Source organism: Fringilla coelebs (assembly GCF_963513975.1).
Source record: "Fringilla coelebs genome assembly, chromosome: 27".
Taxonomy (NCBI): Eukaryota; Metazoa; Chordata; class Aves; order Passeriformes; family Fringillidae; genus Fringilla; species Fringilla coelebs.
Genome location: NC_140053.1, coordinates 847114 through 864470, shown reverse-complemented (window position 1 = coordinate 864470; position 17357 = coordinate 847114). Strand labels below are relative to the sequence as shown.

Genomic DNA, 17357 nt, shown 5'->3' with positions numbered 1-17357 from the left:
GAAAATCTGGAATTTCCTGCTGGGAATTGGGGAATTTTCCCGCTGGGAATTGGGAATTTCCTGGGTGGGAAATGCAGAATTTCTGTGTTTTTCCCCCAAAAACCCCTCGGGAATCCTTTCCCCTTTCTCCTCCCAAACCCCCCGGGGCCGGGTTGGGTTTAACCCTTTGCGGGGCGGCCGAGGCCGGTGCCACCTCCTCGCTGTCCCCTCTGTCACCCCCCCCGGGCGGGGCTTTTCCAGCTTTTCCAGCTTTTCCAGGGCTGGGAATTCCCCCCGGGGCTGCCCCAGCCTCTGAAAACAAAAAATGCACTCGAGGCACTCGGAGATCTCCGCTGGTTTCTGCAGAATTCCAAGAATTCCAATTTTTTGGGGTTTTTTTTGGGGGGGGGGTGGAATTTTCCTTTTTTTTTTTGGTTTTTTTTTGGTTTTTTGGTTTTTTTTCTTTGTGCAATAAAGTTTTGTTTTGGCAGAACGGAGCCCGTGCTGTTCCTTGTGGGAATTCTCATGGAATAAACGCTCCCCAGGGCAGTTTTCCCAAAATTCCAGAGTCAGATCCTCCCTTTTCCTGATTTTCTCCCAATCCGGGGCGTTTTGCCCCAAAAGGGGGCGGAGATTCCCGCGGGGGTTGGAACCACAGAACTGCCGAGCTCGGGAAATTCCTACAAAAATTTTATTGAGTCGAGCCCGAGGGGAATTCCGGGAATTCCGGGGGAGATTTCAGGGGGGATTCCCGGGGGGATCCTGAGAATTCCAGGGGGGATTGCAGAGGGGATTCCCGAGAATTCCAGGGGGGATCCCAAGGATCCGGGGAGGGATTCCAGGGGGGAGCCCAGGGGGAATTCCCAGGAATTCCAGGCAGAATCCGAGGAGAGATCCTGAGGATCCCAGGGGGATTCCGGGGGGGATTCCCAAGAATTCCACAGGGGGATTCCCGGGGGGATCCCAGGAGGGATTTCCAAGGGGGATTCCCGGGGGGATTCCCGGGGGGATTCTCAAGAATTCCACGGGGGGATTCCCGAGGACCCCAGGAGGGATTCCAGGAGAGATCCTGAGAATTCCAGGAGGGATCCCAGGGGAAATTCTTGAGAATTTCAGGGAGGATTCCCAAGAATTCCAGGAGGGATCCCAGGGGAAATTCTTGAGAATTTCAGGGAGGATTCCCAAGAATTCCAGGAGGGATCCCAGGAGAGATCCTGAGAATTCCAGGAGGGATTCCCGGGGGGATCCCAGGGGGAATTCCCAGGAATTCCGGAAGGGATTCCAGAAGAGATCCTGAGAATTCCAGGAGGGATCCCAAGGATCCCAGGGGGATTCCCAAGGATCCCAGGAGGGGATTCCTGGGAGGATTCCCGAGGATCCTGGGGGGAATTCCAGCTGGGATTCCGAGGACTCTGGGAAGGATCCCAAGAGGGATCCCTGAGAATTCCAGGAGGGGACTCGAGGAGAGATTCCCAAGGACTCTGGAGGGAATTCCCGCCAGGATTCCAGGGGCCATTCCAGCCGGGATTCCTGAGGATCCTGGGGGGAATTCCAACTGGGATTATGAGGAATCCAGGAGGAATTCCTAAGGATCCCAGGAGGAATTCCTGGGGCCATTCCAGGGGGGATTCCCGAGGACTCTGGAGGGGATTCCCACCAGGATTCCAGGAGGGATTTGAGGGGTCATTCCAGGGGGGATTCCCGAGGATCCTGGGGGGAATTCCAGCTGGGATTCCAAGGACTCCCGGGGGGATTCCAGGAGGGATTCTGGGAAGGATTCCTGAGGATCCCAGGGGGGAATTCCCAGGGATCCCATTGGATATTCCCGAGGATTCCCGAGGGTATTCCCAGAGATCCCTGGGGCATTCCCGGGGTATTCCCGAGGACTCCAGGGGGGATTCCCAGGGATTTCCAGGGGGTGTTCCTGAGGATCCATGGGGAATTCCCGAGAATTCCTGAGGGTATTCCCAGGGATCCCAGGGCATTCCCAGGGTCATTCCTGGAGGTGTTCCAGAAGATTCCCGGGGCATTTCCATGGGCATTCCAGGGGTGTTCCCGAGAGTATTCCCAGGGATCCCGGGGGTATTCCAGGATCATTCCCAGGGGCCATTCCCGGGTAATTCCTGGGGGGTTCTGGGGTTATTCCCGAGGATTCCCAGGGCATTCCCGAGGATTCCAGGGTCATTCCCGGCTCGTTCCGGGGTTATTCCCGAGGGTATTCCCAGGGATCCCGGGGTCATTCCCGGGTCATTCCCGGTCATTCCCGGCCGTTCCCTCCTGGCCGTGCAGCTCCGAGAAGAGCGCGGGGAGCCAGAACTGCGGCTCGGCCGGAGCCTGAGCGTCCAGCCAGGCCATGCCCTCCCTCAGCAGGTGATCCTGGAATGGGGGAAAAAACGGGAAAAATGGGAAAAACGGGGTCCCAGCCAGGCCAGGCCCTCCCTCAGCAGGTGATCCTGGGGGAAAAAATGGGAAAAATGGGAAAAAAACGGGAAAAACGGGAAAAACGGGGTCCCAGCCAGGCCAGGCCCTCCCTCAGCAGGTGATCCTGGGGGAAAAAACGGGAAAAATGGGAAAAACGGGGTCCCAGCCAGGCCAGGCCCTCCCTCAGCAGGTGATCCTGGAATGGGGAAAATGGGATTGGGAATGGGACTGGGAATGGGACTGGGAATGGCTGGGGATGGACTGGGATCGGGATAGGGACTGGGAATGGGACTGGGAATGACTGGGGATGGACTGGGATGTGCTCAGTTGCCGCTGCTGTTCCCGTTACCAACCCATTCCCAATTCCCCATTCCCAGTATTCCCGGTTCCCCATTCCCAGCATTCCCAGTTCCCCATCCCCAGTATTCCCAGTATTCCCAGCATTCCCAGTATTTATTCCCAGCATTCCCAGTATTCATTCCCAGCATTCCCAGTTCCCCATTCCCAGCATCCCCAGCATTCATTCCCAGCATTCCCATTATTCCCAGCATTCCCATTTTCCCATTCCCAGCATTCCCAGCATTCATTCCCAGCATTCCGAGTTTCCCATTCCCAGCATTCCCAGTATTCCCAGCATTCCCAGTTCCCCATTCCCATTATTCCCAGCATTCCCAGCTTCCCATTCCCAGCATTCCCAGCTTCCCATTCCCAGCATTCCCAGTATTCATTCCCAGCATTCCCAGTTCCCCATTCCCAGCATTCCCGGTTTCCCATTCCCAGCATTCCCAGTTCCCTATTCCCAGCATTCCCAGTATTCATTCCCAGCATGCCCAGTTCCCCATTCCCAGCATTCCCAGTTTCCCCAGCATTCATTCCCAGTATTCCCAGTATGTATTCCCAGTATTCATTCCCAGTATTCCCAGTTCCCCATTCCCAGTATGTATTCCCAGTTTCCCCAGTATTCCCAGTTCCCCGCCCGCTCTCACCAGCACCTGCCGCGCTCTCTCCGTCTCCCAGCCGAGGCTGTCCCGGATCTCACTCACGGTCACGAATCCTTTCTTCTGGAAACAAAACGGGAAAAATCAATAAAATCAATAAAATCAATAAAATCCATCAATCCATCCATCATCCATCAATCCACCAATCAATCCATCAATCCATCAATCCACTAATCCATCAATCCACCAATCAATCAATCAATCCATCAATCCATCAACCCATCAATCAATCCATCCATCCATCAATCCATCAATCCAACAATCCATCAATCAATCCATCCACCAATCAATCAATCAATCCATCAATCCATCAACCCATCAATCAATCCATCCATCCATCAATCCATCAATCCAACAATCCATCAATCAATCCATCCACCAATCAATCAATCAATCCATCAATCCATCAACCCATCAATCAATCCATCCATCCATCAATCCATCCAACAATCCATCAATCAATCCATCCATCAATCAATCAATCAATCCATCAATCCATCAACCCATCAATCTATCAACCCATCAATCTATCAATCCATCAATCTATCAATCAATCTATCAATCAATCAATCTATCCATCAATCCATCCATCAATCAATCTATCAATCCATCAATCAATCAATCCATCCATCCATCAATCCATCAATCTATCAATCTATCAATCCATCCATCCATCAATCAATCCATCCATCAATCCATCAATCAATCAATCCATCAGTCCATCCATCCATCCATCCATCCATCAATCAATCAATCCTTCAATCCATCAATCCCTCTGGGAATCCAGCCCGGCCCAGCCGAGCAGGGAGCCCTCGCCCTCATCCCAGTGCCGGTCCCAGTATTCCCAGTATTCCCAGTATCATTCCCAGTATTCCCAGTCTCACCTCGGCCAGCTGCAGCACCACCGTGTGGTCATCCCCATTCCCAGTCCATTCCCAGTGTTCCCAGTATCATTCCCAGTATTCCCACCTCGGCCAGCTGCAGCACCACGGTGTGGTCCATTCCCATTATTCCCAGTATTCCCAGTATTCCCAGTCTCACCTCGGCCAGCTGCAGCACCACGGTGTGGTCCATCCCCATTCCCAGTGTTCCCATTCCCTTCCCAGTCCATTCCCAGTATTCCCAGTATCATTCCCAGTATCATTCCCACCTCGGCCAGCTGCAGCACCACGGTGTGGTCCATCCCCAGTATTCCCAGTATTCCCAGTATCATTCCCACCTCGGCCAGCTGCAGCACCACGGTGTGGTCCATGCTGAGCTCGGCGGGCACCGACTGCACCAGGGCCGTGCTGCCCACGGGGATGATCCCGAAGCCGCTGCCCAGCGCCTTCAGCTTCCGGATGGCGCGGAGGAGATCGTCCCTGGGGAAACACGGAGAGGGACTGGGAACACCGGGAATACCGGGAATACTGGGAATACCGGGATCACCGGGAACACCGGGAACACCGGGATCACCGGGAACCCCAGCGCCTTCAGCTTCCGGATGGCGCGGAGCAGATCGTCCCTGCGGGGACAGGGAACAGCTCTGGGATCACCGGGAATACCGGGAATACCGGGAATACCGGGAATACCGGGAACACCGGGAACACCGGGATCACCGGGAACACCGGGAATACCGGGATCACCGGGAACACCGGGAACACCGGGAACACCGGGATCACCGGGAACACCGGGAATACCGGGAACACCGGGATCACCGGGAACACCGGGAACACCGGGAATACCGGGAACACCGGGAACACCGGGATCACCGGGATCACCGGGATCACCAGGAACACCGGGAACACCGGGAATACCGGGAACACCGGGAACACCGGGAATACCGGGAACACCGGGAACACCGGGATCACCGGGAACACCGGGAACACCGGGAACCCCAGCGCCTTCAGCTTCCGGATGGCGCGGAGCAGATCGTCCCTGTGGGGACAGGGAACAGGGATCACCGGGAATACCGGGAATACCGGGAACACCGGGAATACCGGGAACACCGGGAATACCGGGAACACCGGGATCACCGGGAACACCGGGAACCCCAGCGCCTTCAGCTTCCGGATGGCGCGGAGCAGATCGTCCCTGTGGGGACAGGGAACAGGGATCACCGGGAATACCGGGAATACCGGGAACACCGGGAACACCGGGAACACCGGGATCACCAGGAACACCGGGAATACCGGGAATACCGGGAACACCGGGAATACCGGGAACCCCGGGAACCCCAGCGCCTTCAGCTTGTGGATGGCGCGGAGCAGATCGTCCCTGTGGGGACAGGGAACAGGGATCACCGGGAATACCGGGAATACCGGGAATACCAGGAATACCGGGAACACCGGGAACACCGGGAATACCGGTGTCATGGTTTGACCCGGAAGAGAGTTTTTTTTTTTGGAAAGTTATGGTCAAACCAATCAGTGGCCAGATGTGAAATTGGCATTTGGTGTGGCCACTGAGGATTTGGGTACGCCTCCGAGAACACACTCAGTGGGTTAAAAAGCAGAGGATTTAGAGAAGACCTTCCTCTTTGGAGTCCGGCCGGTGAGTTGCTCTGACCTCTCCCCTGCCCAGCTGCGTCTGGGCGGGGGAGGGGAGGCCATGCGGCCTGGGAAGGAAGGCCGGAGCCCCGGCAAGGTGCAGGGGTGGAGGAGTCCTGGGATGGTTTGGGCAGCCCCCCTGGGAGAGAGAATGACAGAGACTGTGCAGGCTGGAAATTTGTTATCTGGTGCCGGGAGCACAGCCAGGAGGAGAAAGTGGGGGGGGGCAAGGTGCCCAGCCGTCAGCAGACCAGGCCGAGCTTGTAACCTTTTTGAACCTTTGGAAGCTTTAAAAACACTGATCCTCCCCAGCTGAGGAGTGAGAGGAGAAAGAGGATGGGAAAGAAGAAGAAGTTTGATTAGGTGAAGGAATGCTTGCAGATGAGAGTGCCCTAGGTGGAGGAGATGAGTGGAGTGGCTTTGGCTGGACTTTTCTCTTACACAGCCACGGGCGAAACCAAGTTCTTCTGATAATACAGAGACTGCTCCTTGGGGGAGGCGGTTGGCTAGAAGCCAGGAGTGACAAGGCCCGAGGAGAAGCGGAGAGAACAGAGACTGAGGGGGAGGGTGTGGTGGAGCCCTCTGCCTCCAGGGAAGGATCTCTGTTCCTGAGAGCCCCAGGCCCCAGGGGAAATAATATGGGGGGGACAGGCGTCCCAAATGGTGAGAGGCGGCCACTTCTTGGAACTGGGCAAAGCATTCTTAAAAGGACCTAAGGAGCAGTTTGGATCCATGGACAGTGGTGAGAGCGCTGGACATGGAAGGAAGAATGGTCACCGCTACAGATTTTCTTCGGGCGGCTGCAGTGTGTGACGTGGAAGCACTGGGGACTTTGCAGTGTTTTCCTGGGGAGGCCCATGGTGTGAGAGGAAGACTCCTCTCTCCTGATGAACTGGGGAGAGTGTGTGTGAAGGAGGGTATTGGAATTGAGAATTGATGTGTTAGAGGGGATTTGTTTGTTGGAGAGGTGGGGGGAGGAGAAGTGTTTTTGAAGATGTTTCCATTGTGGATTGTTGTGTGTAGTTTTTCCCTTTTCCCCTTTTGTGTCTATGTAGATTAATAAAATGTTGGTTTTTTTTTCCCTCCATTCCCAAGTTGGAGCCTGTTTTGTTCTGTTCCTGGGTCACATCTCACGGTAACCATCTTGGATATCCACCTTTCATGGGGGCGCTGGCACTGTGCCAGGGTCAACCCATGACATTATTGGTTCCCTGACCGGGAATCGAGATTTAAGTAATGGAGAAGATGGAAACTGTGAGATGGATCAAAAGGAATAAGAGCAAAGCATGTAAATAGATTGATTATAAAATTTAGGGATGGAGGTTTGGTGTATGTCAATTGAATGTAGTTTTGTTAATATGTTGGAGTGAAATGTGTGTTCTCGGAGGCGAGAGGTGGATTGTCATGGTTTGACCCGGAAGAGAGTTTTTTTTTTTGGAAAGTTATGGTCAAACCAATCAGTGGCCAGATGTGAAATTGGCATTTGGTGTGGCCACTGAGGATTTGGGTACGCCTCCGAGAACACACTCAGTGGGTTAAAAAGCAGAGGATTTAGAGAAGACCTTCCTCTTTGGAGTCCGGCCGGTGAGTTGCTCTGACCTCTCCCCTGCCCAGCGGTGTCTGGGCGGGGGAGGGGAGGCCATGCGGCCTGGGAAGGAAGGCCGGAGCCCCGGCAAGGTGCAGGGGTGGAGGAGTCCTGGGATGGTTTGGGCAGCCCCCCTGGGAGAGAGAATGACAGAGACTGTGCAGGCTGGAAATTTGTTATCTGGTGCCGGGAGCACAGCCAGGAGGAGAAAGTGGGGGGGGGCAAGGTGCCCAGCCGTCAGCAGACCAGGCCGAGCTTGTAACCTTTTTGAACCTTTGGAAGCTTTAAAAACACTGATCCTCCCCAGCTGAGGAGTGAGAGGAGAAAGAGGATGGGAAAGAAGAAGAAGTTTGATTAGGTGAAGGAATGCTTGCAGATGAGAGTGCCCTAGGTGGAGGAGATGAGTGGAGTGGCTTTGGCTGGACTTTTCTCTTACACAGCCACGGGCGAAACCAAGTTCTTCTGATAATACAGAGACTGCTCCTTGGGGGAGGCGGTTGGCTAGAAGCCAGGAGTGACAAGGCCCGAGGAGAAGCGGAGAGAACAGAGACTGAGGGGGAGGGTGTGGTGGAGCCCTCTGCCTCCAGGGAAGGATCTCTGTTCCTGAGAGCCCCAGGCCCCAGGGGAAATAATATGGGGGGGACAGGCGTCCCAAATGGTGAGAGGCGGCCACTTCTTGGAACTGGGCAAAGCATTCTTAAAAGGACCTAAGGAGCAGTTTGGATCCATGGACAGTGGTGAGAGCGCTGGACATGGAAGGAAGAATGGTCACCGCTACAGATTTTCTTCGGGCGGCTGCAGTGTGTGACGTGGAAGCACTGGGGACTTTGCAGTGTTTTCCTGGGGAGGCCCATGGTGTGAGAGGAAGACTCCTCTCTCCTGATGAACTGGGGAGAGTGTGTGTGAAGGAGGGTATTGGAATTGAGAATTGATGTGTTAGAGGGGATTTGTTTGTTGGAGAGGTGGGGGGAGGAGAAGTGTTTTTGAAGATGTTTCCATTGTGGATTGTTGTGTGTAGTTTTTCCCTTTTCCCCTTTTGTGTCTATGTAGATTAATAAAATGTTGGTTTTTTTTTCCCTCCATTCCCAAGTTGGAGCCTGTTTTGTTCTGTTCCTGGGTCACATCTCACGGTAACCATCTTGGATATCCACCTTTCATGGGGGCGCTGGCACTGTGCCAGGGTCAACCCATGACAACCGGGAACACCGGGAACCCCAGCGCCTTCAGCTTCCGGATGGCGCGGAGCAGATCGTCCCTGGGGGAACATGGAGAGGGACTGGGAATACCGGGAACACCGGGAACACCGGGATCACCGGGAACACTGGGATCACCGGGAACCCCAGCGCCTTCAGCTTGCGGATGGCGCGGCGCAGATCGTCCCTGGGGGGACAGGGAACAGGGAACAGCTCTGGGGGATCCGGGAACACCGGGAACACCGGGAACGCCAGGATCACCGGCAACACCGGGAATACCGGGAACACCGGGAACGCCAGGATCACCGGGAACACCGGGATCACTGGGGCGTTCCCAGGGATCCCCAGCCCCACTCCCACACTGACCCCCAGGGATTCCCGAGGGTTTCCCAGGGATTCCCGAGGGATTCCCAGGGATTCCCAAGGGTTTCCCAGGGATTCCCAGGCGTTCCCACGTTCCCAGGGATTCCCGAGGGTTTCCCAGGGATCCCCAGCCCCACTCCCACACTGACCCCCAGGGATTCCCGGGGCGTTCCCAGGGATCCCCAGCCCCACTCACGCGCTGACGTCCTGGGCGAATTTCCCGCGGCCCTTCAGCACCTGCTGCTGCAGCTCCTCCAGCGTGATCAGCCCTGCGGGACCCAGCCGGGATCAGCCCGGGATCACTGAGCCGGGATCATCCCGGGATCAACCCGGGATCAGCCCAGGATCAGCCCAGGATCACCCTGGGATCGGCCTGGGATTACCCTGGGATCAGCCCTGCGGCACCGAGCCAGGATCAGCTCAGGATCACCCCGGGATCAACCCAGGATCACCCTGGGATCACCCTGGGATCAGCCCGGGATCAGCCCAGGATCAGCCCGGGATCAGCCCAGGATCAGCCTGGGATCACCCTGGGATCAGCCCAGGATCAGCCCGGGATCAGCCTGGGATCACCCTGGGATCAGCCTGGGATCAGCCTGGGATCAGCCCAGGATCAGCCCGGGATCACCGAGCCAGGATCACTCTGGGATCAATCCAGGATCAGCCCGGGATCAGCCCGGGATCAGCCTGGGATCACCCTGGGATCAGCCTGGGATCAGCCCAGGATCAGCCCGGGATCACCGAGCCAGGATCACTCTGGGATCAATCCAGGATCAGCCCGGGATCAACCCGGGATCAGTCTGGGATCAGCCCGGGATCACCCCTGGGATCAGCCCTGCAGGACCCAGCCGGGATCAGCCCAGGATCACCGAGCCGGGATCAACCCGGGATCAGCCCGGGATCAACCCAGTGCCAGCCCCCCGGTGCCCCCCAGGCCCCCGGTGCCCCCCGTGCCCACCTCCGTTGCGGTGCCATCCCCCCGGTGCCATTCCCCCAGTGCCCCCCATGCCCCCCCCAGTGCCCCCTGTGCCCCCCGGTGCCCCCCATGCCCCCCCCGGTGCCCCCCGTGCCCACCTCCGTTGCGGTGCCATCCCCCGGTGCCCCCCATGCCCCCCCCTGGTGCCCCCCGTGCCCCCCGTGCCCACCTCCGTTGCGGTGCCCCCCATGCCCTCCCCGTGCCCACCTCCGTTGCGGTGCCCCCCATGCCCTCCCCGTGCCCACCTCCGTTGCGGTGCCATCCCCCCCGTGCCCCCCATGCCCTCCCCCTGGTGCCCACCTCCGTTGCAGTGCCATCCCCCCGGTGTCCCCCACTCCCCCGTGCCCACCTCCGTTGCGGTGCCATCCCCCAGTGCCCCCCATGCCCCCCCCGGTGCCCCCCATGCCCTCCCCCTCCGTGTGCCCCCTCCCCGTGCCCACCTCCGTTGCAGTGCCATCCCCCCGGTGTCCCCCACTCCCCCGTGCCCACCTCCGTTGCGGTGCCATCCCCCAGTGCCCCCCATGCCCTCCCCGTGCCCACCTCCGTTGCGATGCCCCCCATTCCCTGGTGCCCACCTCCGTTGCGGTGCCCCCCGTGCCCCCCGTGTGCCCCCTCCCCGTGCCCACCTCCGTTGCAGTGCCATCCCCCAGTGCCCCCCATGCCCCCCCCGGTGCCCCCCATGCCCTCCCCCCCGGTGCCCCCCCCTCCCCGTGCCCACCTCCGTTGCGGTGCCCCCCGTGTGCCCACCTCCGTTGCGGTGTCATCCCCCCGGTGCCCCCCGTGCCCACCTCCGTTGCGGTGCCCCCCATGCCCTCCCCGTGCCCACCTCCGTTGCGGTGCCATCCCCCAGTGCCCCCCATGCCCCCCCGGTGCCCCCCATGCCCCCCCTGGTGCCCCCCATTCCCCGTGCCCACCTCCGTTGCGGTGCCCCCCGTGCCCCCCGTGTGCCCCCCCTCCCCGTGCCCACCTCCGTTGCGGTGCTATCCCCCGGTGCCCCCCATGCCCCCCAGTGCCATCCCCCCCATTCCCCGTGCCCACCTCCGTTGCGGTGCCATCCCCCGATGCCCCCCGGTGCCCCCCATTCCCCCGTGCCCCCCATGCTGTGCCCCCTGTGCCCACCTCCGTTGCCGTGCCCCCCATTCCCCGGTGCCCACCTCCGTTGCGGTGCCCCCCGTGCCCCCGGTACCCCCCGGTGCCCACCTCCGTTGCGGTGCCATCCCCCGGTGCCCCCCGTGCCCACCTCCGTTGCGGTGCCCCCCGTGCCCCCCGGTACCCCCCGGTGCCCACCTCCGTTACGGTGCCATCCCCCCGTGCCCCCGGTGCCCACCTCCGTTGCGGTGCCGCAGCGCCAGGCACACCTCGATGATCTGCACTCCCAGCTCGTAGTAGAAGTCCCCGACCCCGAGCACCTCGGCCCAGAACCCCTTCCCAGCTGGGGGGGGACAGGGACAGGGACAGCGCTGGCACCGGCACCCCCGAGACCACCCCAATGTCCCCACACTGTCCCCCTGCTGTCCCCCCCACTGTCCCCCCATTGCTATCCCATTATCCTCCCATCCCCCCCACAATGTCCCCATTGTTCCCTCCTGCTGTCCCCCCCACTGTCCTGTCCCTCTGCTGTTCCCTGTCCCTGTCCCATCCCTGTCCCATCCCTGTCCCTGTCCCATCCCTGTCCCTGTCCCATCCCTGTCCCTGTCCTCATCCCTGTCCCTGTCCCATCCCTGTCCCTGTCCCTGTCCCCTCCCCATCCCAGCCCTGTCCCTGTCCCTGTGGTGTCCCCGCTGTCCCTGTCCCCATCCCTGTCCCTGTCCCCGTCCCCAGTCCTGTCCCCATCTCTGTCCCATCCCTGTCCCCATCCCTGTCCCTGTCCCCATCCCTGTCCCTGTCCCCATCCCTGTCCCATCCCTGTCCCCATCCCTGTCCCCTCCCTGTCCACGCTGTCCCTGTGGTGTCCCCCCGTCCCCTCCCTGTCCCTGTCCCCGTCCCCAGTCCTGTCCCATCCCTGTCCCATCCCTGTCCCATCCCCATCCCTGTCCCTGTGGTGTCCCCCTGTCCCTGTCCCTGTCCCATCCCCGTCCCTGTCCCAGCCCATCCCTGTCCCTGCAGTGTCCCCCCTGTCCCTGTCTCTGTCCCCGTCCCCAGTCCTGTCCCCCCCCGTCTCCTCCCTGTCCCTGTCCCCTCCCTGTCCCTGTCTCCAGTCCTGTCCCATCCCTGTCCCCTCCCTGTCCCCTCCCTGTCCCCTCCGTGTCCCCTGGCTCACAGGCCAGCGGGTCGACGCCGATGGCGGCGCACATGTGCTGGAACTGCAGGCGGAACTCGGGGCTGCGGCGAATCTCCTGCTTGTGCTTGCTGGCAAAGGCCTGCAGGTGAGTCCTGAACGTCTCCAGCTGCTTGGACATCTGCACAGACAGACAGACAGACAGACGGTCACAGGGATCAGGGCTGGGACAGCAGGGACAGCGGGGACAGGGACACGGGGACAGCGGGGACAGCGGGGACAGCGGGGCTGGGCTGGGCTGGCAAAGGCCTGCAGGTGAGTCCTGAACGTCTCCAGCTGCTTGGACATCTGCACAGACGGACAGACAGACACCGGGATCAGGGCTGGGACACAGGGACAGCGGGGACAGGGATACGGGGACAGCAGGGACATGGGGCTGGGCTGGGCTGGGCTGGGCTGGCAAAGGCCTGCAGGTGAGTCCTGAACGTCTCCAGCTGCTTGGACATCTGCACAGACGGACAGACAGACACCGGGATCAGGGCTGGGACACAGGGACAGCGGGGACAGGGATACGGGGACAGCAGGGACAGCAGGGACAGGGACACGGGGATGGGGATGGCAGCACGGGGCTGGCAAAGGCCTGCAGGTGAGTCCTGAATGTCTCCAGCTGCTTGGACATCTGCACAGACGGACAGACGGACACCGGGATCAGGGCTGGGACAGCAGGGACAGCGGGGACAGCAGGGACAGGGATACGGGGACAGCGGGGACAGCGGGGACAGCAGGGACACGGGGCTGGGCTGGGCTGGGCTGGCAAAGGCCTGCAGGTGAGTCCTGAACGTCTCCAGCTGCTTGGACATCTGCACAGACAGACAGACAGACGGACAGGGGGATCAGGGCTGGGACACGGGGACAGCAGGGACATGGGGACACAGGGATGGGGATGGCAGCACGGGGATGGGCTGGGCTGGGCCGGGCTGGCAAAGGCTGCAGGTGAGTCCTGAACGTCTCCAGCTGCTTGGACATCTGCACAGACAGACAGACGGACAGACGGTCACAGGGATCAGGGCTGGGACGGCAGGGACAGCAGGGACAGCAGGGACAGCGGGGACAGCGGGGACAGCGGGGACAGCGGGGACAGCAGGGACATGGGGATGGGGATGGCAGCACTGGGCTGGGCTGGCAAAGGCTGCAGGTGAGTCCTGAACGTCTCCAGCTGCTTGGACATCTGCACAGACAGACAGACAGACAGACAGAGACATGGGGACAGGGACAGGGACAGGACAGGGACAGGGATGGGGATGGGACAGGGATGGGACAGGGACAGGGATGGGACAGGGACAGGGATGGGACAGGGATGGGGACAGGGACAGGGATGGGGACAGGGATGGGGACAGGGACAGGGATGGGGACAGGGATGGGGACAGGGACAGGGATGGGGACAGGGACAGGGATGGGGACAGGGATGGGACAGGGACAGGGACAGGGACAGGGACGGGGACAGGGATGGGACAGGGATGGGGACAGGGACAGGGATGGGGACAGGGATGGGGACAGGGACAGGGATGGGGACAGGGATGGGACAGGGATGGGGACAGGGACAGGGACAGGGATGGGGACAGGGATGGGACAGGGACAGGGACAGGGACAGGGACGGGGACAGGGATGGGACAGGGATGGGGACAGGGACAGGGACAGGGATGGGGACAGGGACAGGGACAGGGATGGGGACAGGGATGGGACAGGGATGGGGACAGGGACAGGGATGGGGACAGGGATGGGACAGGGATGGGGACAGGGACAGGGACAGGGATGGGGACAGGGACAGGGACAGGGATGGGGACAGGGATGGGACAGGGATGGGACAGGGATGGGGACAGGGACAGGGACAGGGATGGGGACAGGGACAGGGATGGGGACAGGGATGGGACAGGGATGGGGACAGGGATGGGACGGGGACAGGGACAGGGACAGGGATGGGGACAGGGACAGGGATGGGGACAGGGATGGGACAGGGATGGGGACAGGGATGGGACGGGGACAGGGACAGGGACAGGGATGGGACAGGGACAGGGATGGGGACAGGGACAGGGACAGGGACAGGGACAGGGACAGGGATGGGACAGGACAGGGACAGGGAGGGACAATGACCCGGACAGGGACAGGGCCGGGCCGGGCCGGGTCCCCACCTGTGCCAGCTGATCCTCAGCCAGGACCGTGCCCCGCTCCTTGTACTTGGCCTGGGGGAGAGAGAGCCGTGAGAACCGGGACAGAACCGGGACAGGACCGGGACAGCCCCGAACCGGGACAGGACCGGGACAGAACCGGGACAGGACCGGGACAGCCCCGAACCGGGACAGAACCGGGACAGGACCGGGACAGGACCGGGACAGCCCCGAACCGGGACAAAACCGGGACAGCCCCGAACCGGGCCAGAACCGGACCGGCACCGAGCCCCGCGGACCCGCCCCGCCCTCCCGGTGCGGACTCGGGGGTCCCGTCACAGCTCCCGGCCCCGCCGGGCCCCGGGCCGCGCTCTGTCTGTCCCGTGTCCCCCGCTCTGTCTGTCCCGTGTCCCCCGCTCTGTCCCCGCTCTGTCTGTCCCGTGTCCCCCGCTCTGTCCCCGCTCTGTCTGTCCCGTGTCCCCGCTCTGTCCCCGCTCTGTCTGTCCCGTGTCCCCCGGTCTGTCTGTCCCGTGTCCCCCGCTCTGTCCCCGCTCTGTCCCGTGTCCCGGTCCCGCTGACCTCGGTCAGTTTCCTCCTGGCGATCGCCCCCGCCCCCACCCCCCGCCGGTGCATCCCGGCCCCGCCGCCGCCGCCGCCGCCGCGGACACGTCATCGAGCGCGACGCGTGACGTCATTGAGCGCGACGCGTGACGTCATCACTCTGCGCCGCGCACGGGAAAGATGGCGGCAGGGAAAGGGTTAAAGGTCAAAGGTCAAAGGTTAAAGGGTTAAATTGTATCGTTACTATTTTTAGATTTTGAATTTTTATTTTTATTATTTTTATTGTTACTGCTTTTATTTTATTTTGTTTTGTTTTATTTTATTTTATTTTATTTTATTTTAATTTTTTAAATTTTATTTATTTTATTTTCCTTTATTTTATTGTATTTTATATCTTTATTTTATTTTATTTTATTTTATTTGTTTCACTGTGTTTCATTTGATTCTTTCCATTCCATTCTCTCTCCTCTCTCCGGGCCGTCGTCGTCACTTTGATCGTTCGGGCTCCGGGGACGGACGGACAGACAGACACCGGGAATGGGACAGACAGACAGACACTGGGGATGGGACGGACAGACACCGGGAATGGGACAGACGGACAGACACCGGGGATGGGACGGACAGACAGACACCGGGGATGGGACGGACAGACGGACAGACAGACAATGGGAACGGGACAGACGGACAGACACCGGGAATGGACAGACAGACACCGGAAACGGGACAGACGGACAGACAGACAATGGGAACGGGACAGACAGACAGACATCGGGGATGGGACGGACAGACGGACAGACAGACAATGGGAATGGGATGGACGGACAGACACCGGGGATGGGATGGACAGACGGACAGACAGACAATGGGAGCGGGACAGACAGACAGACACCGGGAAATGGGACGGACAGACGGACAGACAGACACTGGGAACAGGACAGATGGACAGACACCAGGGATGGGACGGACAGATGGACAGACAGACACCGGGAATGGGACAGACGGACAGACACCGGGGAATGGGACGGACAGACGGACAGGCAGACACTGGGAACGGGATGGACGGACAGACACCGGGGATGGGACGGACAGACGGACAGACAGACAATGGGAACGGGACAGACAGACAGACACCGGGGATGGGACGGACAGACGGACAGACAGACACTGGGAACAGGACAGATGGACAGACACCGGGGATGGGATGGACAGACGGACAGACAGACAATGGGAACGGGACAGACAGACAGACACTGGGGATGGGATGGACAGACGGACAGACAGACAATGGGAATGGGATGGACGGACAGACACCGGGGAATGGGACGGACAGATGGACAGACAGACATGGGGATGGGACAGATACAAAATAAATGTAAAATAAATAGAAAATAAATGTAAATAAATAGAAAATAAATGTAAATAAATACAAATCAAATGTAAATAAAGGAGTGGCTGGGGTGTCATTGGTTTGTGATTAATGTTATACATTAAAAATAAAATAAATAGGAATTAAAGTAAATAAATAAATTTTTAAATTGATCTGTAATTAAGGGGAATGGAAATAAATAAAAAATAAAATAAATAAAAATTAAATTAAATAAATGATGGCTGGGTTGTCATTGGTTTGTGATTAATGTTATACATTAAAAATAAAATAAATAGGAATTAAATTTTAAAAATTATAAATTAATCTGTAAACTATGGTGAATGGAAATAAATAACAGGGACAGGGACAAGGATGGATGATGGATGGATGGATGGATGGACGGACAGACGGACAGACAGATGGATAAATGAGGGGTGGATCCCAGGACCCAGGGCTGGGCAGCCGAGGGCTCAGGGTTGGTCCCTTGGGGGTTTCAGGGATGACAAAAACGGATCCTAAAAAACCCTGAGTCTGGGATCCCCCACGTCCACCCCAAAAACGGACCCAACATAACCCCAAAAATGGATCCAAGAGAATCCCCGGGACTGAAATCTCCCTCATCCACCCCAAAAATTGTCTTACAAGACCCCCAGCTCTGGAACCACCCCAAAATCTCTCCCCAAACTGGATCCAACAGAGCCCCGGGGTCTGGGACCACCCCACACCCACCCCAAAACCCGATCCTACAAAACCCTCACATCCACCCCAAAAACTGATCCTAAAAAAATCCCCAGGTCTGGAATCACCCCAAAACCTCTCCCCAAAACCGGATCCAACAGAGCCCCGGGGTCTGGGATCCCCCACATCCACCCCAAAAATGGATCCAAGAGAATCCCCAGGACTGGAATCTCCCACATCCACCCCAAAACCCAATCCTACAAAACCCCAGGTCTGGAACCACCCCAAAATCTCTCCCCAAAACCGGATCCAACAGAACCCCTGAG

At 58.9% G+C, this 17357-nt stretch overlaps 2 protein-coding genes across 3 annotated transcripts; both read right to left on the bottom strand.

The window, feature by feature from the left end:
- Positions 1-656: 656 nt before the first annotated feature.
- LOC311163499 (uncharacterized protein) lies at positions 657-2021 on the bottom strand (the record flags this gene model as incomplete). The annotated part of the gene is made up of 2 exons (XM_084222394.1): positions 657-991; positions 1024-2021. The coding sequence occupies one exon, from the start codon at positions 2019-2021 to the stop codon at positions 1092-1094; it is 930 nt and encodes a 309-aa protein (XP_084078520.1). The 3' UTR covers positions 657-991; positions 1024-1091.
- On the bottom strand, positions 657-15581 carry SNF8 (SNF8 subunit of ESCRT-II). 2 transcript variants are annotated; one of them, XM_084222396.1, is made up of 8 exons: positions 15006-15581; positions 14451-14501; positions 12304-12442; positions 11371-11475; positions 9264-9336; positions 4618-4759; positions 3393-3461; positions 657-2355 (listed from the first exon to the last, which is right to left on the bottom strand). In XM_084222396.1, exons 1-8 carry the CDS (start codon positions 15057-15059, stop codon positions 2227-2229), a joined length of 762 nt encoding a protein of 253 aa, XP_084078522.1. In that variant the 5' UTR covers positions 15060-15581; the 3' UTR covers positions 657-2226. The 2 variants fall into 2 exon arrangements, with proteins under 2 accessions (XP_084078522.1, XP_084078521.1); XM_084222395.1 differs by having other exon boundaries at positions 3387-3461; positions 15006-15575.
- Positions 15582-17357: the final 1776 nt, after the last annotated feature.

Bases quoted from the DNA above. Each gene is read 5' to 3' on its own strand.
- SNF8 (XM_084222395.1), bottom strand. From the start codon at position 15,059: ATGCACCGGCGGGGGGTGGGGGCGGGGGCGATCGCCAGGAGGAAACTG. The intron at 4,760-9,263 runs GTGAGTGGGGCT...GTGTTTCCCCAG, and splicing joins TTCGCCCAGGACGTCAGCGC to GGACGATCTCCTCCGCGCCA. The intron at 2,356-3,386 runs GTGAGAGCGGGC...CCCCCATTCCAG, and splicing joins AGAGAGCGCGGCAGGTGCTG to GATCACCTGCTGAGGGAGGG.